General features: G+C 43.6%; 2 protein-coding genes across 2 annotated transcripts; one reads left to right on the top strand and one right to left on the bottom strand.

Moving 5' to 3' along the window:
• The first annotated feature begins 2,134 nt into the window (after positions 1 to 2,134).
• Positions 2,135 to 5,729, top strand: eri1 (exoribonuclease 1). Its single transcript, XM_084345696.1, has 7 exons — positions 2,135 to 2,548; positions 3,392 to 3,573; positions 3,662 to 3,878; positions 3,965 to 4,048; positions 4,136 to 4,245; positions 4,343 to 4,457; positions 4,619 to 5,729. Exons 1-7 carry the CDS (start codon positions 2,474 to 2,476, stop codon positions 4,859 to 4,861), a joined length of 1,026 nt encoding a protein of 341 aa, XP_084201822.1. The 5' UTR covers positions 2,135 to 2,473; the 3' UTR covers positions 4,862 to 5,729.
• A 784-nt stretch (positions 5,730 to 6,513) lies between these two features.
• lamb1b (laminin, beta 1b) lies at positions 6,514 to 26,462 on the bottom strand. The gene is made up of 33 exons (XM_084345941.1): positions 26,313 to 26,462; positions 25,612 to 25,784; positions 22,662 to 22,797; positions 20,439 to 20,512; positions 19,434 to 19,622; positions 19,249 to 19,312; positions 18,701 to 18,903; positions 18,499 to 18,619; positions 17,447 to 17,635; positions 16,550 to 16,726; positions 16,318 to 16,430; positions 16,140 to 16,219; positions 15,896 to 16,031; positions 15,662 to 15,820; positions 15,284 to 15,417; positions 15,093 to 15,213; positions 14,770 to 14,956; positions 14,520 to 14,663; positions 14,202 to 14,433; positions 13,951 to 14,108; positions 13,588 to 13,812; positions 13,227 to 13,444; positions 12,580 to 12,676; positions 9,983 to 10,352; positions 9,707 to 9,891; positions 9,268 to 9,509; positions 8,974 to 9,177; positions 8,754 to 8,898; positions 8,316 to 8,523; positions 7,930 to 8,071; positions 7,583 to 7,759; positions 7,314 to 7,473; positions 6,514 to 7,184 (listed from the first exon to the last, which is right to left on the bottom strand). Exons 1-33 carry the CDS (start codon positions 26,344 to 26,346, stop codon positions 7,048 to 7,050), a joined length of 5,334 nt encoding a protein of 1,777 aa, XP_084202067.1. The 5' UTR covers positions 26,347 to 26,462; the 3' UTR covers positions 6,514 to 7,047.
• Between the last annotated feature and the right edge of the window lie 189 nt (positions 26,463 to 26,651).

The raw sequence follows: 26,651 nt of genomic DNA, 5'->3' as shown, positions 1-26,651 counted from the left end.
TGTCCTGTACTTAAACACAGTTTGGAGCTACTTCCACGTTATGTTACTTAATATTTCATTACTTTTCTAAGGATAATATTGTGCTTTTTATGCTACTCTACTACATTTATTTGTTATATTTAGTCACTACTTCCTTTCCAAATAAGATTATTATTACAAAATGTTATCAACCAATAAAAACATTATATATTTAAATAGATGAAGCTACACAGAAGTGTATAAAGTAGTTATAAGTATCCCCACCTTTACCAGCTGCACCATTAAAATGATATTAATCTATCAGTGATGATAATCCTCTAATATAATATACATTACTCTGTATACTTTTGGTACTTTAAGTATATTTTGATGGTATTACTTTTGTGTTTTTACTTAACATAACATTTTAATGGAGGGCTCTCTGCAGGTCACAGAATTGCATTTTTCTGCCAGCTGTCTGGATATTTAATTAGAAAAACAAATGCAGAGTGTCTATTTCTTTATTGGTATTGTTATTAAATGTGAACTTTGACCATGTAATTGCATATTATGTGGAGTTTTCCAGCTAACAGGGTCGTCTACAGGCTTGTTTTTCAGTGAAATGAATAAATAACTCAATGTGCTCAGACTCCTATCGATCGATGACAGAAGAACTTCAAGGCTTCTGACTGTTTGGAGGAAAAAGTCAGAGTGTAACCTTTAAACAACAGCTCTGAGTTTACTTCGGGCGTTTTAAGCCCTTTTACTCGTAACAGACACAGGCGACTGACAGGAAATGAACTCTGAAGGACTCACAGATGCATCTTGAGATAAATGTCAGGTGGTTTTTATTACTTCCCATCACGAAGGCATTCAGATTTAATTAGATTTGAAGCCAAACATAAATATTTCCCTTTCACAGAAGCATCTCAGCTGCACTGATGTGTGTCAGTGTTGCATGGCAAGTCCACAATCCAGCTGTTTTTGTGGATCATTAATCTTTTCACCTGTTGTTCTGCTCTTATTATTCATTATTCAGCTGGCGTTTTGCTCCAGTTTGTTCCTCCACCTCTTCGCCCTGAACGCTGCTCTGTTTCTGCCAGAGTTCATTTTCCTCAGAAAGGCTTCAGGCACAGAGCAGCTCAGGTTTTAACACCTACTGACTCCAGATCTGCTCAGGCACATTTACTGTATATTCAATGCATGCATAGTGTTGGGCACACTGTAAAACACAGAGGAGACTGACACCTAGCTGTCAGAGATGAGCGGTGCCTCCAATACACACTAGTTACAGTATATAAGAAAAATAATGATATATCTTATGTATATTATCTTGTCTGTCTGACACATGTAATGTTATAGCTTACAAAGTTTTTATACATTACACACATTTTACGTATATATTATTTAAGCTACACTGGTGACAGGTTATATTTTATTTATAGATATCATCCATCATATCAACACAAGGTATCACCACCATATTAATAACATTAATATGTCTCATTTAGTGCTTTAAACACAGAAACATGTTTGGGGGAAAATATAACTCATTTGATTATTCAGCCTATGTCAAAGAAAACTCAAATGACTGTTTACCCTTCTAGTTATAAAAAAAAAGAAGGAAATCAAGATTGTTTTCACTGCTGCTAAAGCAGTGTACAGTATTGTTTTCGTCCTGTATTAAGTGATACAAAAAAACAACATCACAATTTACAGAACAAGACAGGAAACAATTTAAGTTAAAGAAGTCAGGCACAACATATGTAGAGAGAAAGAATAAAGACAAAACAATCAAGACAATCAAGAGTATAGATAAATAAACATAACACAAATGTGACAAATTAATTTAAAGTGTTATTATTTATCTCCAATACAAGTAAATAAATCAAAATAGGAGCTATGTGTGAATATTACATTAATAACATAGTCCTTTATTAGTCCCACACTGTGGAAACTGTCCAGAAAATATACAAAATTAATAATAATCTAGTAAATAAATATCTGTATTATTTTTTAAATATATATAAATATAACATATACGTATATATAAATTAAAAATGAACATATTTCAAAATGTAAACAGGGTGTTAGTATTTGACGTGTAGTGCGTCATCCACAACACCAGGTGGCGGCAGTGAGCGTCAGGCGGTTTTGGCGCAAACCGGAAGTCGTCATAACCGGCCGCCTTAAAAAAAGTTTAGTGTTGCTGCGGAGAGCTGCAGCTGCAACTGCCGCCGACATACAAGCTTCTGGATTAAAAACGCGTCGTTAGTTTTTAATTTTTTACAAACGGAATAATAGCTCAACGTATTAGCTTCGTACTCGGCCGCTTCAGAGCAGACACGCGTGAAGGAGTCACACAGGAATGTTGGCTATCCTAGTTAGCAAGTGTAGCTAACAAGACCACCAGCGCCAGTTAGCATCGTTGTTTCAATGAATTGTGTTAAATAAATTCACGTTAGGTCGTTTTTAAAAATTTGCTGACTGGTTTCTGGATCAACTTCCACTTTAAATGGATGAGCACAAGGAGAACATTAATGCCAAGGACGTCAACGTGAAGATGTCTAATACAAGAGAAGAGGACAAGGTTGGTGTGAGCAGCATCGTGCTAGCTTCATGTTTTGATGTGTGTCAACAGCCAGATGCAACAAACAATGTAGAGCTGAGTCTTTTACGTGTTGAGGCATTAAAGCTGCAATGATAAAGTACTTTACAGTTATATTAATTAAATACTTTAACATGTAATGTACTCGTTTGAAATGTCTTCTGACGTTACAAAAACGTGGTGGTTGGAACCATCTTAGTTTATGAGCTCTTGTTGTTGTCAGACCGAGGTGAAGTTAGTTTTAGGTTTCCAGAATTACCCTATTGTTTGTTTGATTTACACAAAACAGTATTTTTTCATGCTGACTGGATGATATTAGTGAAAAGTATGACAAAAAAGCTAAACTGATTTCATGTAGCACACTTGTTTTGATTGCTAATGTGTTGTGTATTCATTTTGCAAAAACATTTTTATAAGATTATGGCTTCCATGTCATGTGACCCAGTGACTCAAGACCATTGCCGAATTGTATAACTGAATGGGACAAATAAGACAAACCTGTTTTTATTACATTTTAGTGCTTCTTCTATTTTATATGAATATTTATTGTGAAAATTCAGCATTTTAACCACTGTTGTCAAATACTGACGCTTTGCATTACAACCACATAGGAATGGAAAGTCCTTGCCCATGTGTACACCAAAATATTGTTGATTTAGAAAGATATTCAGTGACATTTGTGACCTGTGCCCATTTACAGAATGACACGTTTGGACTTTACTCTGACATTATCTCTTTCTATAAACAAACCGTATCTATAACTTGCTTAATTTTCAATTTGTTCTGTTTCTGTGACACATAATGGCTGATATAATTCCTCTTCAGGCGAAGCCTTGCAGCAGGATTTGTCCTGAAGGAGAACCTGTCCCCGAGGTGTCCCCTTCTGAGTCAAACAAGGACTTCAGTCACCCGGTGTACAAAGAGATCGCTCTGGCTAACGGACACATAAACCGCATGTCAAAGCAGGAGCTTCGGACGAAGTTGGCAGAGCTGCAGCTGGACACAAGGTAACAACAAAACTGTTTTATAGGATCTACAGCAGCATTTGGTAAATGCTTGAGAGTTTCTTAAACCCTTGTCTCTTTGTGTGTAAAGAGGTGTGAAGGATGTGATGAAGAAGAGGTTGAAGAGCCACTATAAGAAGCAGAAGCTGCTGCAGTCAGCACCCGAGGGAGGGCCCACTGACACCTACTACGACTACATCTGTGTGGTGGACTTTGAAGCAACGTGTGAGGAGGACAATCCCTCAGACTTCCATCATGAAATCATTGAGTTCCCCATGGTTCTCATCAACACGCACACTTTAGAAATTGTAAGTAGAGTCTGTGATGTTGTTCAGTTTTTAATATGCAGGGTGAATTTTGTGTTAATAAATGTTTTTCCTCGTTTATTTTGCAGGTGGACTCTTTTCAGGAATATGTAAAACCAGAGTTGAACCCGAAGCTTTCAGACTTTTGTATAAAGTTAACAGGGATAACGCAGGTAGGCTGAGCCCTACTTACTTTCAAAGTGTCGTATTGATATGATCAAGAGATTTTATGTACATAAATAAAATGTTTTGTGTCTCAGAAAATGGTCGATGATGCACACCCATTTCAAGATGTACTCCAGCGAGTTGTGACTTGGCTTCAGGAGCGGGAGCTTGGGACAAAGTATAAATACGCCATCCTGACTGATGGGTATGTTTTGGACTCACTAATCCTGCACAACCGAGTTTGTCTCTCTCCTTGTCTGACGGTTACGTTGCTTTTGCTTTAACTCCTGTTTTTTTTTTAGGGCCTGGGATATGAGCAAGTTCCTCAACATCCAGTGCCAGCTTAGCCGGATCAGATATCCTCAGTTCGCTAAGAAGTGGATAAATATAAGGAAATCATATGGAAACTTCTACAAGGTTTGTGTCTTTAATAGTTTTAAGATAGGAGACTGATTATAAATGTCTTTTTTAGACTTTTCTTTCATAATAATCCTCAAAGGAGGTCGAGTATATGGACAAAGCTACTCGTCTGATTAGAAACACCAGCAAGCCACCAACCAGCTGTCTTCCTCCTCCAGGTCCCCCGCACACAGACGAAGCTGAGCACCATGCTGGAGAACTTGGGTCTGAAGTATGAAGGTCGTCCTCACAGCGGTCTAGACGATTCACGCAACATCGCCAGGATAGCTCTGCGCATGCTGCAGGACGGCTGTCAGCTGCGCGTCAATGAACGCATGCACGCCGGCCAGCTGCTGTCCGTTCCCAGCTCGGCTCCTGTGGAAGGAGCTCCTCCACCACACGGCCCCCGCAGCAGGGAGTAGACCACAAACTGAGGCTTGTGCTTACAGGAACCCCACATCTGTCTGGACTCTTAAACCCCATGAATTACAGAGAAGGTTAAAGCTATAAAGCACTTTTACAGTCTGTTTTGTTGTAAGAGCTGTAGTTGATGAAATATATTTTCGTCTGACCAATAAATGTGGTCAGGATTTTGATTTAAGATCTAATGTGAGGGTTCCTCTCTGACCTCTGTATATTTTTACACCAGATGTCTGTAAGCAGAGATCATTCCAGTGTGTTGTGGGAGGATGTTTTCCTCAACAGCTTCATTGTTGTCGGTCTGTTTAACCTCCCTCGCCCCGCCTTATCAAGCTGCTAATATCCATCAAATAATTTGATTAAAATGCCTTTCTGTTGTCCCATGACGGTGTGAACTTCAGTTTTTATTTCACATTGAAAAATTGTAATTCTTGAGGCATTCAGATTGGACAGTGTTGATCATCTTCAGCTTCACATGTCGGCTTTGGCATTTAAACCTCATGTCTGTCTAACCGTTGTGCTTGTATTAAACTCAAGAATCTACACAAGTGCTGCTGCTGCCGCCGTTTGAAGCGCCGCGTAACACATCTTACCGTTTGTCACTTTTCCAGAGGGGGTTGAAGGTTTGGAAACAGTCCTGTGGACTTGAACTGTCTGTATAGAGATCCTATAGAACAAAGATTATAGATACACAGAATAAATTTAGTCCATCTGTAATAAGTACTACTGTATGAGTTAGGCCTGTGTTATCTTTTGTATTGATGTTGAATTAATTTTTATTTCACGGAGGATGCTCTATTTTAACAGGAACAGATATTCTTCTGAATGCCAAATGATACAAATAAAATGTTTCTCTGTTCTTTTAAATGATTTTTGTCTTTTTTTGTGAATTAATCTGCTCTTTAAATGTTGTGGTCTGTTTTTATTACAGCTGGTAGTTGTTACGAAGTTACAAAGACAGTTCATGACCATTTTCTAAATCAGATGTCAGCATTATCAAGCTTTATTGTCTCCAGGCCCCAAAGTGTAATCTCACTAAACACATGTCAGAAATTGTCAATTAATGCTAGATTAATTGGTAAATCTTATATTTTAAGTATTTAAAATGGTAGAACTGACCAGTTTTCTGGTTTCAGCCCTGTCAAACAGTGGGTCACCTCATCCAACACCTTAAAAACTAAAACGCTAATTAAATGTCAACATTCAGGGAAAAGAGGCTGATTTCACTTAATGTGGGTCGTTTAATTAACTGTCTGTTCGGCCTCACAGAAGCTTGGTAGCTAACTAAACATAAAGCCTAATGTTATAGCTGAATCAAACTGGTATTAAAGAGGCCCAAAAATATCTTCCATTCAATGTTACAATTATCTAAGGGCCGAAAACCAACAAAAACAACTGTTTTTTAAGTTTATCAGCTTTTCAGATGCACATGGGAGGTCGATGAGCTGCTCAGGCTCAGTCACATGCAGTAAATTAACTTTTAAACCAAAACAAAGAAATAAAAGAGGCTCCTATTTACGCCCAAGTACTTTGATTCAATTCAAATGTTGATTAATGCAGGTGTAACCTTATGAAATCAGAATCACAACATGGGGCAATAAAAAAACATACTTTCACTGAAAAGGAGAAAAGACCACGAAGATGCTTCAGTAACTTCATTTTCAGTTCAAAATTTAATATAACATTTTTGTCACATAACCATTCACAATGGCTTTTATTGGTCCAGACAGTGATTTTTATCTTTGGGCTTATTCAGTAAATATAAAACTTTATAAAACTTTAATATTTCTATCAAAAATGCTCAGTCATATATTTAAATACACACGTTGTCGCAGCTTATAGAGTTAAATTTTTGTATATTCTCTACACAGTTTGGTTTTCGAGCACTGAGGTCACATTGGCTTTTAGTGGTTTCCTTTGGGACTCGTTACTTCAATACTTTATTGGCTGTTTCCATTGTTAAAATACTTCTCGGCACAGCTGTCCGATACACTGGGCTGTTTGGACGTTGGTTCACACATAATCACAACTGTTGGCACTGACGGTGTCAAACATATTACAGTGTTTGGTCCTGATAGCTTTAAAATACGAGGGAATCATCTTTGAGCGGTCATAAAATCTTTGGCACCATTAAGATCCCACTTGAGAACACTAAAGAGTTTGAGGAGCTGGAGCGTCCAGGTGATCATCACAGACAGGTGCTGTACAGCGTCACTTTGTAGCTGATGTCCTCCAGGATCTTGCGGACCTTTTGCTCCAGCTCGGCCAGCTCTGCAGCTTTGGCCTCCAGGACTCGCTGGTTCGACTCGTAGGATCTCTCCAACTCTGAAAACACAGACACGCAGAGAAATTAGACTTTCTGGAAGGCTTCAATAATCAGTGTGAATGTAAAGATTTATCAGTGGACGAACAAAACACACTGAAAACACACAATATGAAACATCTTGACGTTACCTCCGAGTCTCTGTAGCTTGGTGCTGCTCTGAGCGAGCAGCTCTGTGGCCTCCTTCTGCAGTTCGTCCGCTTTCCTCCTCGCCTGCAGCACCGACTCTCCTTTATCCCCCACCAGGTCCTCCGCCTCCTCGAATTTCTCTTTCACCTCCGCGTCAAACTCCTTCACACAAACAAACAAACAGTTACTGGGATGATGGTGGCAGATTTTTACGATCAGGTTGGTGAAAAATTGTCCACCCGTAAGTCAGATGTAAGGTAACGTAAGAGACCTGCTGCGCTTCCTCTGCGTTCTGTTTGGCCTGCTCTGTGATCCAGTCGGCCGTCTCCGACAGCCGGTTCACCTCCAGGTTGTTCTGTCTCAGCAGCCCGACCTCCCTCTCCAGCTGGACCAGGCGACCCGTGGTGTTACTGAGCTTCAGCTCCGACGTGGCCGTCTCCGACTCCACCTGACACACACACAGACAGAACTGATTGAAGAGTTGACCCACCAGTCTCCACTGGTTTCCATCACATTAGTATCTAAACAGGTCTGATTTTCAATAAAACAGCAAAATCTACTGATTCTGGTTTTCTTCCAGTGACGACCACTGTTGTGTTCACACTGTACTGTACTCACAGTGATCAGCAGGTCCAGGGTGCCCTTAGTGTTGTTCTGAGCCAGCTGGATGGCGTCCATGGCGACGTTCTGAGCCCGCTCACTCTCATCCAGTGCTGCCTTCACGACCTCTGCTGTGTCCTTCATGTTGGACGCCTTCTCACTGAGGGACAGAAAGAGTAAATGTTTAAAACACTCTCAAGTGTGTTTGTCTTATTTATATAAACATAACTTTATGTATATATCCTGTGCAAACAAGCTGACAAAAACAGTTGATGTGGGGCTTTCACATCGTCATCATCATTTCACATGTAAATAGACTATATTATAGTTTTAATGAAGCTAAAGAGACTCAAATTTTGATATTAAAAGGGATTTTTTGTTGTTTTCCTTTCTGACGATGTTACCTGGCAGCCTTGGCCTCTTTCAGCAGCGCCTCAGCAGCCTGGATGTCCTCGGCGCTCTGACTGAGGATCGACTCCACGCTGGTCAGACTGCTGACCTTCTCCTTGATCTCCTTCGTTAGCTCCTGCAGCTTCTCGGTCGAGGTCGGCATCTCCAGAGTCAGCACCTCGTTGGCCACCGCCTCGATCACGGAAACGTCTGCCTTTTCATCTGAAATATCAGAAACAAAACAGAGTTAATCCTTTTCCCCTTGTGCTTATCAGGTTCTTAAACCATACGGTAAAGAACAATGGATACTTTAAGCTGAAGTCCTTTTATTTGAGACGCCTTTTTAAATATTGAAAAATCTAAAAAGTTTTACAGACTTTACAATTTATATAAAAAGTAAGAATAAGTCACATGCGGTCACTTTACAGTGTCTGTGTTTGTGGTGTACTCACTGTTCAGCAGGTCTCGTATCTCTTTAATGAGGTTGCGGAGCTGGTCGTTGCTCTGCTCCACCCTCTCTTTGCTCCGGTTGGATTTGATCAGCACCTCCATAGCGTTCACCTTGGCCTCGTTTGCGCGGCTGTTGGCCTCCCATACCTAACCACAAACAAAATCAGTGATGGACTCACATCCACCTTGAATTATCGTGCATCTTCATAAATGTTCACTCACCATCCTGGAGAGCTTGTCCACCTCCTGCATCGCTGTCAGGATCTCCTGGTCCAGGTCTTTGGCTGATTTAAGAGCTTTTTCTGAAGTGATGACGAGGCCTCCGCATCCTTCTCCTCCGCACTGAGGCCCTGCATCTCCACGACAACCCAAACCACCGCAGGAGGAGTCGGAGCAGCTGTCGCCTTCAGCTGCACCACCACACGTCTGCAGAGAGAGAATAAACACAATGTGAGCAAATATTCAATCAGTTCACGGCTGGTTTAATGTCTTCTGAGAATATTTTGTTTTTCTCACCTTTTCACTGAGTGATACCAGCTCAAACTGCTCCAGCTCATTTGACAGTTTGTCTAGCTTCTTCTGATTTCTTTGGTGCTTGCGATCAAACTCCTTCTGACCACTGCTCAGTTTGTCCTCAGTGGCTTTCCGTACTGCAGCTGACTGCTCCACTGTGTTTCCAGGATCACTGGTGGAGGCGTTGGCGCGGAGCTCCGCCATCTTAGACTGCTTGTGCGCCTCTGAAATGGTGTCCGTGGCACCTGAAAACATACATGGAAAGATTCCACTACATCTCAGAATATTGTACTTTTTACATTTATTTATTAAATATTCTAAAAAAGCGAGTAAACAAGTATAACCGTATGAATATAAAGCAATATGCTGATGACACCCATGTACTCCTATCAATTAAAGGTTTAAAAAAACATATTTTCTCTCCTGCAGTCGTGTTTCTCACCCTGGATGTTGGCGTTCTTGGCGTCGTACACCTGCTGTCTCAGCTCCTTCACACTCAGCTCCAGCTGGTTGGCCTCATCGGTCAGGGCGTCCAAATTTGCATCTGTGGCGTTGGCGTCACTGTGGAGATCGTTCAAGGTCTCCTCCGTTGTGTTCAGCTTTCCGTTCAGGTAGGACATCACACCACTGAGGAAGCAAGGCAGTAATGAACTAAAAATAAAACAAAAAGGGTGTCTAATTAATCTTTTCTTAGATCTGTATTTGTTTTTGTACGTACGTAATTTCATGCATCAGGTCCTGTATCTGCTCCAGCTTCACCGCTGCAGGGTTGCTCTCCACTATTTCCCTCACTGCCTTGGCATTTCTCTCCAGACTGCTGACTAATTCTTTATACGGTGCCGTCACCCCGGTGCTCTGGAGCTCCGTTACTTGGGCCTCCAGACGTTGAGTTTGATTGGTCAGCTCGCCGACCACACTGTCCCAGACGGCAAAGCACTGGTGGCAGGTTTCGCAGGAGGGGAACTCACCCTGGTAGCCCCTGGCACACTGGTCACACCGTGGGCCTGACACGCCCTCCACACAGGTGCACTGACCTGTCGCACGATGGCACTGATCGCTAGAGATTCCCCGAGCGTCGCAGTCACAAGCTGGAAACAGAGAGAGAGAGAAGATCCAGGAATGTTTTGTGGACTACGAAACTTCACCCGACTTTCCATCGGCATCTTAAAGTCATAAACATTTACTCAACCTCTTAAATAAGTAAATAAACTTGGATGTGAACATGACCTTGAAGGTCATACTGACCCCCCCAGTGTTGAGGCACTCCACAGGGCTGCCCTCCCTCCTCAGAGGAGAAGAAGAAGAAGAGGAGGAGGTTTGGTGTAAGTCAGGAACAAGGAATGCAGCGTTTGGGAGGTTTCTACCATCACTTTCCTGCACTTATTTGTGTGATTTATGGAGCAGGAGGTGAGGGTTGGGTTTGAAGTTTTTGTCACGGTGAAATATTACACCTCAGGGCCAGAACATACATGGTGATTATAGGCCATCTACAGCGAAGCCTTAAATCCCACCTTGCTTGCAAAGATGCCGACAAAACAAAAGTTTTAACCTCTGACACCTGAATGTGGACAGAAGAACAACCTCTCAGCTGTAGCGGCTTTATCATCAACTCCCTCCACACATTTACTCCCACACATTTCTCAGTAGCGTGCCCAGATTTCCCATGAATTTACACATTAGTGAATCATCTGTGCGAGGTCCAGCTGGTTTAACAGCTTAGGAGACCTTCAGGGAATACGGCGGGAATAATTCAGGATTCCTGGGTCCTCTGGGCATCAGTGCATGACGAAAATGGGAAGCCTGGGAGAGCTGGAGAACATCTGGTTCTCATGTGTAGGGGAGGAGAGGTCATTCCCAGATCCCCTCCCTCTCCTCGCCTCTCCTACTCCCTCTCTCTCCCTCTGAGGGCGAGCCAGCTACTGGGAGACGCTCATTTATCCGGCAGTTTGTTCAACACACCACAATAAAACTATTTTGGATCAGGGAGAGATAACGAGCCGACATGTAATCAACTGTCTGACAAAACCGACTCATACCAAAACCAATTTTCAGTCACTGCTGGTATGCTTCCTCATTCATAACGAGCTGCACAATGTGAAATGAAACAGTCACCGTGACATTTAAGGCTCTCGAAGAGTGTTCACGTCCTTATCTGGTGAACAGTGCGGGATTCATGGCCTTATTTATCCATAATCCAGAAACATACTGTATAAACAAGGGCCTGACAGTGACGTGTTCCTGGCTGGCCAAGTCCTTCACCAAACCTCACTTAAACTGTGATATGTTTTACGAACTGAGGACCAGAATGAATGTCAAAAGCTCCCATAAAAAGGCAGGAAGTGAATGTAGCTGCAGTCCAGTCCCGGCCGAATATAATTGAATTTCCAAACCGCTAAATGCCGATAAGACAGAGATGTTGATCGTAAGTCAAGATTGTGCAAATTCTCAAATATCAAAGTAATTTTTGATCAAAACTTCATCTTAGACAAACATTATGAATCAACGGCTTCTTCCCGTTTTCACAATCTTGGAAACATTTCAAGGATTCATCCATTTCTTTATCCCAAAAAATCTGGCAGCTGTTTTATTCATGCCTTTATAAATCACTTTCAAACTCACTTTTTTTTTTGCATCTTAGCAAATCCAAGTACAATGTTATAATGTCTTTAGCTCAGTCTTAGTCTCCACTAACTCCTGAGAAAAACATCTGACTCTTTAGTGCCTAAATGTTTGATTATGTTCACCGGCTTGTCGCTGACTTTGTCTGGCTGCCTGCTGTGCCTAGAAATTGAGCCAATGAGAGGGTAAATTTCGCCATTTGTCCCATTGTTTTTGTAAAATATTGATTAAAACAGCTTGTAATGGACTTTAAATGCTCTCTGCCACGATCTTTTTTGATAACAAAGTTGGGCATTTTCAAAAGTCAGAACAGATTTGGATCCTTCCTTGCATGTTGAGCAATGAATTTGGCTTGTTCGTTTCTTGACCCCACCTCTTGGTATGTGGACCGCTTTAAAGCCTTGAGTTTGGTATAACGGCCGTCTCCATCTTGGTCTTTTGAAGCCAGAAGCGACATATCTGGACATGAGGGTGGAGCTGGAGAGGATATCCTGATCTGATCTGAGAACAATCTAAAGAATACCCTGATTTATCGTCTGTTTTACTCTCAATGGGACCATAATTTACTAAATGAGCATCATGCTGCATTGAAGAAGACTTGAAAGTAGTGACTGAGACCATAAAACTCATGAGGGAACCTAACATACGATCAGACGTCTTTGGTTGGTATATTGGTGATGGGTGATGACGACCTACCGTGACATTTAACCTTTGGATCCCCCCAGAACAGCTCTCTGCACTCCCGACACGTCTTCCCACCAAAACCTGGTTTGCAGGAGCACTGACCCGTGACCTTCAGGATCAGCATCAACACAAAGAACAACCAAGTGTTATCACAGTACGTGTACGAGTGAGAAAACCTTTGGTCTTATTCTCTGTTTTTCTGTTTGTCTTTCCTTTCACTTGCAGACACAATGGAGCTTTGTTGTTTAATTCAACTGGCTCCTCTTACAGAAATGTGTATTCAGTTATTCCTTAGTGTATTCTGAGACTTCCTTCCTGTGATGGAGAGCAGCCAGTAAACACAGAAACCCAAATGTTTGTGTCAGAGACTCGAGCAGATTTGCGTGCACGAGTAAAACAGAGCTGAAGAAAAACAGCGAGAGAGGAAATTCCCAAACAGCTGGAGTCCATATATCAACACATCTACTCGCAAACAGGTTTCAGTGATTAGATGGTTGGTCACAGTGACTTACAGCCGCCCTGCAGCTTCACTCTCAATGAGGATTGTTTGGAAAAATGTCCTAACCGGTCCCCAGATCGTGTGAGGAAACTCTGGCAACAATAGTTCATTGAGAGCAAAGAAGAAGCAGCTGCAGGAAATGATGCAAAGTCTGACTCACCTCATTACAGGACGATCCGTAGGAGTGGTCGGGGTCGCAGTCGCAGCGCTGGCAGCCGGTACCGCTGGCGATGTTCCACGTATCAGCGGCGCAGCGGTCGCAGTTCTGACCCACCACGTTGGGCTGGCAGGGACACTGACCGCTGTGTTGATCGCACTGACAGTCGTCGGGGGAGGAACAGGCCTGAGGTACCGTGCCCATTGGGTAACACATGCACTCTGGAACGATACAAGAGAAGAGGAGCTTTAAACAAACTTTACATTTTAGTTTTGGGCCTCCGAGGGGAAAAGTTGGGTCATCAAACATGGTTAATTGTATTATATACATATATGTGTATGTTTACATTAACAGCTGTACTCACTCCTGCAGCTCTGCGTGGCAGCGTTGCCGTAGTAACCCCGTTTGCAGTGCTGACAGGCATAGCCCTCGGTGTGGTGCAGGCACTTGAGACAGGAGCCGGTCCGAGCGTCGCAGGACGCCGGGTCGTGCATGTCGATGTTGTTGTTGCACTGGCAGGGCAGGCAGCGCCCGCCGGGCACCAGAGGGTTCCCGAAATAACCTGGAGAGCACTCGTCACACCTGGCGCCTGGAGGGAGGACGGGAAACAGGGAGTGAGGAGCGTGTTTTCAAGTTCAAAGGGGACCTTGAAGTGTTTGTGTGAAGTGAAGACGTGTGATGCTTTGAGCACTTTAAAGGCTGTTTACATAAAAACAAATCTGTGTACCTTTGTAGCCCGCGCTGCACACACACACCAGCTGGTTACTCAGGAGGTAACAGCTGTCAGAAAACTGCCGTCCACTGCGCGGACCATCGGGGCACATGCAGGGGCGACAGTGGCCACCTGAACCCAGCTCTGGGTCGCCGTGGTAACCGCCCAGACACCTGGAGGACGAAAGACAAACGAGACATAAAACCTGACATCCTAATTGGACGAATTCTGTCTGACGTTGAATCCAGATTAACGAACAGCGTCACCTCTCGCAGTGGTGTCCGGTGGTGAAGTCCCTGCAGCCCTGACACTCTCCGGTCTGAGGGTGGCAGTACTCGCTGTGTCCGTTACACTGACACGGCCGGCACTGAGGGAAGCCCCAGAAGCCCGGCAGGCAGTGGGAACACTGGCGGCCCGTCGCCCCTGAGACACACTCGCACTGGCCCGTCGCTTCGTGGCAGACGCCGCTGACTGAGCCGCGGAGGTCACACTCGCAAGCTGAGGGCAAAAATATGACTCATTACACTTCTTTCTACCGGGTTAGATAAGCATCAGCTTGTAGGATTACAGGCCCGTTTACTCACGTCTGCAGCCGGCGGGGCTGAAGAGGAACGTAGCCGGAGCGCAGTGCTCACAGTTCCTGCCCACGACGTTGGGTCGACACCGACATTGACCTCCGCTAGGGTCACACACAGCGCTGAGGGCACCCTGAGGGTCACACTGACATGCTGGGAGACAAGTTGGAGATTTAATTAAAACTCCACATCCTGTCTTGTGATTTCTCCAGATGTTTTTGTGTAAAATCAAAGACGCTGGACAGATTTAACTTCGTACCCATGGCTCCTTTGTGCAGCAGAGCAGAGACGCTGAAGATGTAGTCGTTGCAGATGTCGGTCATGGGGCTTTTCACAACGCTCTGGCTGCTCTCCAGACATCGGTAGCGCTGGAACGTATCCCACGCTCCCTCGCCATCGATCCCATGGAACATGTCCAGCTCCCTGACCCGCGGTATCAGCACCAGCTATGAAGAGAGGAGGAGGAGGAGGAGGAGGAGGAGGGAAGCCATAACAAAAACACAGGTTAGAAGGAGGAGCAGAGAGGAGGGAGTTATTATTTCAGATGTTTAGGGTGCTGAGTTAAAAGTGCTCTGTACGTACAGAGTCGATGAGGGTGTACGGGCTCTGGACGTCGCTGACAGACGAGTAGAGCGGCAGGCTGAGTCGGACCGTGTAGTTCAGTCCTTTCTCGAAACAGATCGGCCTCAACAGCAACATGTGTCTGAAACACAACACGGAGTCAGTGAGAGTAGAAAACGTTGCTGAAGCAGTGAAGTGAAGCGATGTGTTACCTGGATCCAGGTGGCAGAGAGATGGACTGGTCGTCTCCGCTCTGGATGGAGTTGCTGCAGTGACCGGAGTAGTTTGGAGGGTTGAAGACGGGACGCTGCACTCGGACGTTCACCTGCTCCCACTGCTCTGGAAGCTGGCAAAGACGGATGATTTATTAATTCATAGCTCCGATAAGATTTATTAAACTTTTTCCCTCCTCTCTGAACACCTGTTGCGAGTTACAGCTGTGTCGTCTTCTTCTGAACTTGAAAAACAACGTTCACTCCAGTGAGGTGATGAATCAAGAGAGACATAGGGTCATTTTCTCATAAGCTTACATACAATCAGACTTCTTTTTGAAACCAGTGGAGCGATTGCTAACTGTATGAATACGTTACCTGCGGCTCGTAGCGAATGAGGATGTCGTAGTCCATGGAATCGGGGATGTTGTCGATGGAGAACTCTAAGTAGGCTCCTTCTGGCACGTTAACGAAGCCCATCCCGGTCCACGTCGGACTACGATCCAGAGGGTAAGGCCTCGGTACCACAGTCACACCCTGACAGAGAGGAAGAGATTAACCGAGCTGCACATATCTGGGTAGAAGCACCACGCAACAGATCAACACACTCACAGGTCCGTGCTTGGCGTCCTCGGCCTCGTAGGTGTAGTGATCCAGAGCGATGAAGTAGAAGCCGGACTCGACCTGATCGCAGCGCCGTCCGAACATGTGCTCTCTGCACGCACACTGTCCAGAGTGAGGGTCACAGCTGTGGACAGAGAGGCAGTGTGGATATTATATCAGTTCCTGTATCTTACGTGTGTTCATTCACAGATGAATCAATGAATCGCTTCATAAAAATGGTCTTTAAACATACTTATTGTCAACAGCACCGCCCTGGTCGCAGTCACACGCTCTGCAGCCGTCCATGTCGTTGGACAGACCCCAGTGCTGCGGCTACAGAGCAGAGAGCAGAGAGCAGACGTTAGTTTGTACACACTGCAGACACACATGTATATAAAGGGTATAATATCCAGTAGAGTTTGTATCCACACCAGACACTGATCGCAGTTATGTCCATCAACGAGCCGCTTGCAGTAGCAGCTTCCTGTCTCTGAATTGCAGGGGTTTCCTCCAGGCAGCGTGCCGAGCGGGTTACAGGTACAAGCTGCCAGAAAACACAACGAGACAATGAAGCAACAGATTCAACTGCGTCAGCCTGACTGAGGTTTATCTACACTGTGTGTGTTTGTAACAAGTCTTGTACTTTCACTATGTCAGACTTACGCAGGCAGCCGTCGGGCCCTTGTCCCAGCCCGAAGTGTCCCTGTCTGCAGTTGTCGCAGCGCTCGCCCTCCACGTTGGCTTTGCAGCGACACTGGCCCGAGATCAGCCCGGCCTGCACGTCGGTCCGAGCGTCACACAGTCCGCCCTGCAGCGACCCGTCTGGGTCACAGTTACACTCTGCAGAGACATGAATAATGAGCTTAAGGAGACTGTGTAAACACGTTTCATTCCCACAGTTTACGGTCATTTAAAAAGGGTCATGATATCTCTGAGGACAGAAACATTATTTGAGCTTTGAGAAAGAAGGAAAAAGTGTCCAGAACTGAACGGGTGTGTCCAGAAAATTATACTTCTCAGAGAGAAAGAGTCAGCCTGATGATGAAGCAAGAGAAACTGAGCTGGAACGTCAACAAAATCCTCTGGAGAGCACAACAATTTCAGGGCTATGTGGTCAGAACATGTTGAAATATCTTGATGGATGAAGGAGTGAGAAGGAAAACAAATCCTGGTAATCTGTCTTAACGACTTCTTTCTACTCTACATGATGCTAAGAAAATAAAGAGATGCTTGTAATAACAGAACCGGTCCAGTGAGATGTTTCTGTGTGAGAACGGGCGAGATAATGAAAAGCAAAGACTTGAGAAAAGCAGCATGCGATTTGAAAGACGAGCGGGAGGCCGTGTTTCCACTTGGACCCGGCACTTAACAGCTAATTACAATCATGATGTCACAACGGCCACTTTCTGCTTGTCACTTCAAAAGGCTTCGTCGCAGCTCCAGATGGTGAAAACGTCCTGGAGGAGGATGGCGACGTGCACGTTAACAAGCCTGTTCGTGTAATGAGTGGAGCGGTGGTGGGAACACTCAAAGGTCAGAGGTCACGCGGAGGTGACTCACGCTCGCAGACGTTCGGGTCCCGCAGGTCTCGGTTCGGGTGCTGGAAGTAGAAAGGCGCACACTGCTCGCACTGCCGGCCCTGCGTGTTGTGTTGACAGTCCTCGCACACGCCGCCGCTCACGTTGCCGGTCGTCATGTACACGGCGAGGTCGAAGTGACACGATGTGGAGTGATGGTTGCACTCGCACTCTGAGGAGGAAGGAGACAGAGTGGTGGTTTATCTCTGACATGAAGGTTAACTCACATTAAAGTCTGACATTTTAGGAAATACGTTAATTAACTTTCTTGTTCAGAGTTTTAGATTGACACCACTTTTTGTGCCTGTACACTAAATATAAAGCTAATGTTATACTGCTAACAGCCGGTTAGCTTAGCTAGCCTAAGTGTGAAGATTGGAAGCAGGGGCAAATAGTTAGCATACTTTTGCTAATGTTTTACACATTTTTTTAATACAGATTACAAACAAATGAGATATAAAATGTTGATTAATGAGTTTTGGAGGTTTTTGTTAAATTTGGACAGCTCCGATAACTCTTTTGTTTCTGTAAGCTAAAAGTGAAGCTACAGCGCTAACAGCTGGTTAGCGTTGGCTTAATTAGCAGGGGGAAACGGCTAGCATACTTTTGCTAATGTTTTTACACTAGATTTGTTAAACATGTGACATATTAAGTGTTGATTAGTGAGTTTTGGAGGTTTTTGTTTAGGTAAAAAGAGCCTGACTAACTCTTCTGTGTCTGTAAGCTTAGCTTAACATGAAGACTGGAAGCTGGGGGAAGCAGCTAGCATACTTTTTAAAATGTTTTTACACTTTTTTTATAAAGATTAAACAACTGAGATATAAAATGTTGATTAGTGAGCTTTGGAGGTTTTGGATAACTCTTTCCTCCTGTTTTCAGTCTTTAAACTAAGCTAGTCTCATGCTAACGTTAGCGGTAGCGCCACATTAACGTACAAACTTGAGAGTGGTATCCATCTTCTCATCAAACTTTCAGTAAAACAAAAACAAAAACAAGTATATCTCCCAACATGTGACGGAGCAATTGTGTTCTCACTCTTGCAGGCGTTGGTGTTGCGTCCCTCAGCAGGTCTCCAAGGTAAGTCATGGTAGAAGTCTCTACAGCGCTCACAGTTCAGACCCTCAGTGTTGTGATTACAGACACAACGTCCATGAACCTGCACACACAACATAAATGACCACTAACTGTAGGTCTGTAACATATAAAACATAAAGATGTGAGTACGTGTTTGACGTACCATGCCCTCCGCTCCGGTCGGCGCTCCGTCGATCGGGGCGCACTCGGAGGCGTGGCCGTAACAGAAGCAGTTGCCGCGGACGACCATGTCGTAGAGGGCGTAGTAGTACTTCTCCGTCACATCGTCACGGGAGTCGAGCAGGTTGTCGCCCAACGTGTGGAGCTTGATGAATTTGGTGCGGATGTTGGTGATCTTCAGCATGTCTGCACACAAAGATTAGAGCGTGTGACGGAAAGTTTAAGTGCCTTGCTCAGCGGCATCTTCTCTGTCCTCACACACCCACAGCATTCACCACATACTTAACATGAGGCCTCTGGATGTGTGTGTGTGTCTCAGTCTGGATGTAGGTGAGTGTACAGAGGCCGGGTCGCATCCACATGTGAAATTCCATCATGTCTGACCTCCGACCACCACAAACCTGCTCCAGGTAGATGTTACCTGGACTACAGATGACTAGAAATCATCTCTATACTGTAATGAGTTCACTGTTTTTACAGAGGTCAAAGGTCAGGTCTAGCTTTTTTTGTGGAAGTTTAAGAGCATCTTACTCTGAATCCTCAGGCTGTAGGGATCCTCGATCTCAAAGGCGGGGTCCAACACCCGAAATATCACCTGAGAGAGAAAGAAAACAGACGTTCATGAGCCCTTTCCATAAAAAGTCAGAGATCAGAGACTCTTTTGAACAGAAAAACCTTCAAAAATGTACAGAAAAAGGCATCAAAGGTAGACTCACCTCTCCCTCGGTGGACGGTTCGAAGTCTGAGTAACGGGAGTCGCAGATGATTTCATCCACTTTGGTCAGCGGCCCGGAGGACACGCCGGGGAAAGGCGACTCACAGCTGTACGCAAAGTAACGATAAACCTGCCACGTCTTCCCGAAATCCATCGAGCGCTCGATCACCATGGCAGCCGGCCGAAACGTCTGTCAACAGGAAACGGACAGCGGAGGCACGAGTAAGTTTTATTATTGCTTATTCATATATCATCTTCTTCTACTTATTTTCCTTAAAGACTGTTGATTTGTTTCATTTAAAGCATATCAGCACAGTAACCGCTAACTGCTGCTAACTGTGGCTAATATTCTCTTACAATCAGATGTCAGTTTCCTTTTTCTGTGATTCGTCCTCAAAACTAAAAATTGTTGAGGCCTTTTCTGGTCATTAACATTCGATTCATCCCAACTAATTACTTGATTCTTTGCATTATGAAGTTTCTGTGTAAATAATCGAGGAAAACAAACTAAATTTCTCCGATTGTAATAAAATAGTAGTTATGCAAACTCTCTTTTTTCTTTTGTTTTCCTTGTGTTTGTGTCTGTTCTTGTTTTGTGGCTTTTATTGTGTCTTGAAGAAAAAAGAAAAAACTGTTGGATAAAGTAAATTTTCCTGCAGCTTTTCAACTACAACAGATATTAAAAGTATTTCATTATGAAGGGTTGAGGCTGTTAAACATGTTGCTCTTTCCTGCCATCTAATCCCACAACAGGATGCGACTGGACACACATGGAAAATGTCTCTGAGTGTGTGTGTAGAGTTACAACGTATATCAACGAGAGGCACCGATCCAGCTGTGACTCATCCTCTCCCTCCCTCTTCGTCTTTTCCCACCGTTCTCCAGAGACCAAGAATGATTTTCCACATTCCTCCACCGCAGCTGTCCGACGCTGTTTATCTATATACTCGAGTATTCGTCTGATATATGTGTCTGTTAGTGTTTGTGTGTGAGGGAGAACAGGCACCTTGAAGGTCATGATAAGGTGCGTGAAATGAAACTCGGCCTCCAGGTCCAGCTGGATCGTCACGTTCTCCACACCTGGAAGACAAAAGGAAACACGACCACACAGGAAATTAACTATTAAATCTCTCTTTATTGATTTCCCTCTCAGTATTAAAGCTGTCGACACACCACGGACATTTTCTCCTTCTCACACACTTTCTCTTGACTCTTTTCTGCAGATGTTTATGCAGCCTGGCTCTCCGGTCGTGCCCACACACGACTCTAATCAATCAAAGCTCCGGTTCTGGATCCTATTTTCTAAGTCCTACCAGCTACTTTACACCAGTAAAACCAAAGAAATGTAGCATCCAGCCATAACTCACAAAAATAACATTTCCAGGAGGCAAAAAATTAGATTAAATGTCCTGCAAACTCTTTGTGAGTATCTGTGTGACTCTGCTTAATTAGCCACACTAGCAGCGGCGTGCTAGGAATGGGGAAAATAGGTCATTCGGTCAGACAACCACTGATAATCTGGCACAGACATGGACGCTCCTCTCAGGGTGAGTTGTTGTCAGGAGTCCTCACCAGAAGGTCACTTGATCATCTGATCAGCGAGGAGGGAAATACCCAGCTGTGATTAACTTAACAAGAGGCTTCCTCACTTGTTCTGTCTTTGACCCCAGGCGTGTTGTGTGTGTTGGATTGAGTATCATGTGATTTAAAACAACACAAATACCAGCACATCAACAAATAAAAATAGATAGATATAGAAATTAAAAGAGTCCTGCTGCTTCATCTGTCGGTTATAACTTCATCTTACTGACTAAATTAAAAAACTGACAAAAAATACTTTAGTTTGGCCAAATACTTGCAAAACTAATGATATTAGCCATTAGCCATGTAGGCTACATTTTGTTTGGTGCTAATCAGCAAATGCTAGCATGCTAACATAATGAACTAAGATACTGAACATAGTAAACATTAAAAACAACACAGGATACCTGCTAAAAAGTAGCATTTTGAGCATATTAGCATACTGACGGTTACGCTAACCTTACCAACGTCAACCAAAGTTATTAAGTTGTGTCATTTGTGGTTTATTGTGTTATTCGTACCACTTAGCATAATTTTTTAACAGCATTTATCAGGTGATATGTAAATCTATCATGCTGTTATTCAGTCATTAGCGAGCTAACGTAGCCTAAGCTCTGTCAGTAAGCTAGCTCAGTTTGCTTTGTAACGACATGTTGACTGTTCCTAACGCTACTATGATCTAAACGGTCATATATTAGCAGGTTATTTAAATTACTGACACAACATTTGTTATCTAAGGTGTTTATTGTGTTTTTGTGCGATGTAATTTAAAATCTTTACAGTTACTGTTGATCTAAACACGTTAGCGTTAACTAAGTTAGCTAACAGACACTCAGCTTGCTAAAATAACATTACATTAGCAAGCTAAGTTTCCAACAACAGCTGGTCGGCTACAACCGGCATGGAAAGCCGAACTGGATCTGGAGGACGACTGCGAGGGGAATCAGGAAATCCCAAGCAAAGCCGTTGTGCGCCTGCAGCTTCCTGCTCTTTCAAACACATCTGCGCTGCTGGCTCGCCGCTGCCTCCATGACTCACACCTCAAGACGGATTCCCACCGCTCAGAGCGAACATGTGCAGCGTGGACGTGGGAGCAGAGGGCATGTTTGTATGGGAACCTTCTTTCTGGGGCTCAAATTGAGGATGTTATTATGGCGATAAACCCCCAAACCACACACATGTTGCACATTTAAAGTGACTTACACTGAAATTAAGTGAAAACGGTGAAGAAAATGGCCTCCGAATTCAAAAGATGAGTGAGACGGCGTTTATTTAACCACTAAAACGCCTCTTATATAAGATACTTTGCGGTGACATCCATATGGAAAGAATGTGCTCTTTTATTGCCCTGTGGGAAGTCTTATTACAGCTCACACACCTGGCGTCAAGGTGAGCTTACCTGTTTGTGAGAGTACAAACTGTCCCTCGTTCTCACCGCCGAGCTCTCTGAACCTCCGCCGTCTCATTACACGCTTCCCTTTTTCCCACTTTAAAGGCCCCGTGTGTGTTCAAGCGATGACACACATCTGTTTCCCATCAGCACACCTGTTCTCCTCAGCACACCTGTAAGCCCCGCCCCCCCTCTAGCCTGATTGGCTGCAGTGAAGAGGCTCTGTGATCTCCTGTCTAGTCATTACTGAGTTCTCACCGTTCTCAGACTGCCACCAGGTCTTGAGGCGGTTGTGGGCGAAGGTTGTGACCACGTTCTCGATGGTGTGGCTGGTGGGGTTGTTGTCCTCGTCGTACATCTTCTTGGAGTCGCACGCGAAACACTTCTTCTCCTCCTGACGGACACGAGAGTGAAGCAGAGAGGGTTAAAGGGTCAGTGCGCTCAAATTACAAAGAAAACGTTTAGTCTCTCAGACCTCTTAAAGTAAACCGTGCTGACAGCGTCGCTAAGGAGCGATTAATCGATGATTCGAGAAGATAATCCACAGATTAACCGATGAGAATACTCCTAGTTGAAGCCCTCTTCTGGTTTTATTACCAAAATCAGACTTTAAATCAAGCAGGGAACTAACGATTTGGGATCGTAGGACGGGTCCGCTGCCATCCAACAGCGTTTTGAGTTGGGAGTGAGACTCAAAAATCTACTTTTCTTACAAATAGGACCTTAAATCGATGTATCAGCTTCATTTAAAGTCTGATTCAAACCAGAGATCAGCTGTTTTATTAACCTCGGGCTGCAACTACTGTGGATTATCTTCCTGAATCATCCATTAATCGCTCCCTAGAATATCACTAAATAGCGACAAACGCCCATCGTACAAAAGTGGTGACTACAAATTGTTTGTTTGCCCGGAAACCCAAAAGATATTCAGTCAACTGGCCGATAAAATAAATAAAAGCAGAACATCTGAGGAGCTGGACTCATCAACGTCTTGATTAATTGTCTCTCAATGAGCTCATCGATAGTTTGAGCTCTACGTCAACACCATTCAGATAACATTGTGTGTCTGTGTGTGTGTCTGTGTGTGTGACAGCGTGCACATGTACAGTTTATCTGCCTCGCTGTCTTGTCGAGTGGGAGCTCAGACATTCCTCGCCACAATAAAAGCGCTGTGCTCCTCACAATCCCGTCCCTGTGTGCATGTGGTCCGGGTGGGCGAGGCCGGGGATGTTCTGCTCTTTATCAAACACCCCTCGAGCGACTTCGCGTTGTGAATGGCGTCCTTATGAAATCACGGACAACGGCTGAGCTTCCTGAGGATGAGCACAGTCCTCGAGCATGAGACGAGGACGGAGGGGGGGGAAGACATTTTTCTCCCAACAACGCTGCTGAGTGGAAGCACTTAGCTCACATTTCAACACAGAGCGGGCTGGCAGGAGCTCGGTGAAGTTGAGAAACTTGTGCTGTTTGTTCACACGCTGCAATAATGTGAGATTTAAGTGTGTGTGTGTGTGTGCGTGCCAAACCATCTGGCGCGCAGGCGAGGCCCCTGCTGACAGACGTAGTGAACACAGACGCAGCACAGACCCAACCTGGCAACCCGATGTAAACTAGAGGCTTCGATGAGTTTTCAGTGTCTTTTAAATCGGTTTTCATCGTAATCCAGAGCCGTCGGCTGGAGATCTGAGCTTTTATTGTGAAGAAACAGATTAATAAGATACATAAGTAGTTGCTGATTAAGTTTCGGTCGGCAACTAATTGATTAATCGATGGATCGTTGCAGCTCTGTCGTGATTAAACAGTAAAAATGAGAGAGGCTGACTCACTTTCTGTGCATTGTTCCGACCGAATGACGAGAAAATTACTCAACAAGTTACAGGAAACACGACAAATAATTTATTATCACTTTGTTTTTTAATTAAATCCAAAGTTTAGCACGATTATTTGTTCTAATTAAAGCTGCGCTCTTCACAGGAGGGTCATTATCCTTCATCGTTTAGATCAGAGTTAATTAAAAACTTTCTATCTTGAAGCTGCGACAACTATTTGATTAATTGTGATGCAACTACTCAATTACATTTTTTACTTCCAGCTTCTTGAATGTGAATATTTCCTGGTTTCTTCCTCCTCTATGAAAATAAACTGAGGATCTCGAGGTTGTGGACGTCACTGATCAACATTTCTCACCATTTTCAGACATTTAATAGACTCAACTAATCGATTAATTGAGAAATGAATCAACAGATTAATCAACAATGAGAATAATCATAAGTTGCAGCCCTACTCAGTTTACTGGGACACACGTAAAAGATATTTACAGGAGGAAACGGACGCAGACATCAAATATAAGCAAACTCAAACATATATCTGTTACATCCAGGACACCAGAACATCTCATCCTCATTATCACATTTTATCTCTTTGCATGCAGCTGTTTTCTCCTCGTTATTATAGCGACGTGATGCATTTCATACAGTGTTTGTGAAGGAATGCATGTCGTCTAATGAAAGTCTTTGATTTCATATCTATGTGATCTACAGGCGCTCATTTGTTCCCTTTGTCTTGATTTATAACTTGTGTTTCTGCTTCCACTCATTGTTTTCTGTCTCTTCTCTCTTTCTTCTTCCTGTAAATCACTTTTGAATAAACTTTGCTCACTTGGTTGCAAAACTAAAGATCATCCAGATGAAACTTTCTCACTCTTTGTTTCATATTTGCTACAAACATTGAAATTATCCCTCCAGTTCAAGTTCACGGGAACTTTAGTGCAGATAAGTCAGACAAGCGGTCATGAAGCCTGTTAAAATCAGCAGTTTTGAACCAGAACTACGTCTTTAGTGATCTTTGAATTTTACAACCATCATTAATTATGGTTATTTAAACTTTAGCTTAAAGTCTTGAGACTGTTAACAAACTATGAGCTGCTTTGTAAACTGTGTATTTAGCTTTATAAACATGAAAAAAAAAAAGTTTAAACAGTATTTATTGACCATTTACAAATTATTATAAACATGAGTTGCAACTTTACAATAAACAATTGCTTGATAAATGGTTTATAAAGCAGTTTATTATTTGTTAACAGTGAAATTGACCTTTTATTAATGACTACTGCCGTCAAGTGGCACCCAAACATCTGAATTTTGGACTGTTTAGCTGGAAAAATCAACATCAGCAGCTCAGAGAGTTGATTTTCTGCTCCATTTCTTACCTCCAGATGTCCGACGATGCAGAAGCGCTCCGGCTTCTTCAGGCCGCAGGTGGACGAGGCGCTGAGTTTGTGGGACCGGCCGATCAGCAGGTCACCTGTGGCCGGGTAACAGCTGCCCTCCGTGCAAACATCTGCAAACTCTGGAAGCTGAGCCCTGATGGGACACCACAGGGCTGCAAGGGAGGAAGATACTGTCAGCCCTGGACATGATCTGATCAGCCACAAGCTCCAATAAACAGGTACCCTCTTATAAAAACAGATATTTTCTCATAATAACAGATATTCTCTTATAAAAACAGATATTCGCTTATAACAACAGATATTTTCTTATATAAAGCAGATATAAAACAGATATTCTCTTATAAAAACAGATATTGTCTTATAAAACAGATATAAAAACAGATACCCTGTTATGAAACAGTTCAGCCTGACTTGATTTCAGTTGTAAAACCTAGAAGTTTCCTATAAATTAAACTCACATGCTCTCTCTCTGTAGATAAAGTTGTGTTTTGCTGTCAAACTTTCCTGCAGCAGCTTCACCTTTTCTCATAACTTCTGCACACAGTGAATAATGGCTCTCATATGTCTCTCATTACATGTGTTGTTGCTGGCAGCTCCAGAAGATGAGAATCAAGCCAGTGAGCTGAAAACAACATCAGCTGTTTATACACAGAAAACATTAAAATACAGAACAAACTCACCCAAAGTTGTTAAAAGGTGGATGATGAGCGACATGTCCGAGTCAGGATCACTGACAGCTCGTCCTGTCGGTGACGTTAATGCTCCTGCAGCTCAGACACAAACTGTGTGTGTGTGTCTGTGTGAGTGTGAAGTGTACAGGCAGAGGGAGATGTGTTGTAAGTGCCCGGTATGGAGTGTAGGCAGTGCCACTTCGCGAAATGCAAACAGTATGGAGTGTAGACAGTGCTACTCCAAGAAATGAAAACTGTATGGAGAGTGGATAGTGCCCAAACCCCCCCACCCCAAAAAAAAAAAAAAAAAAAAAAAAAAATTGGCAGCAGTATGAAGTGTGGACAGTG

Source organism: Pagrus pagrus (assembly GCF_965226575.1).
Source record: "Pagrus pagrus genome assembly, chromosome: 23".
In the NCBI taxonomy this organism is placed as follows: domain Eukaryota; kingdom Metazoa; phylum Chordata; class Actinopteri; order Spariformes; family Sparidae; genus Pagrus; species Pagrus pagrus.
The sequence above is the reverse complement of the archived record's forward strand: the minus strand, read 5'-3'. Positions and strand labels throughout refer to the sequence as shown.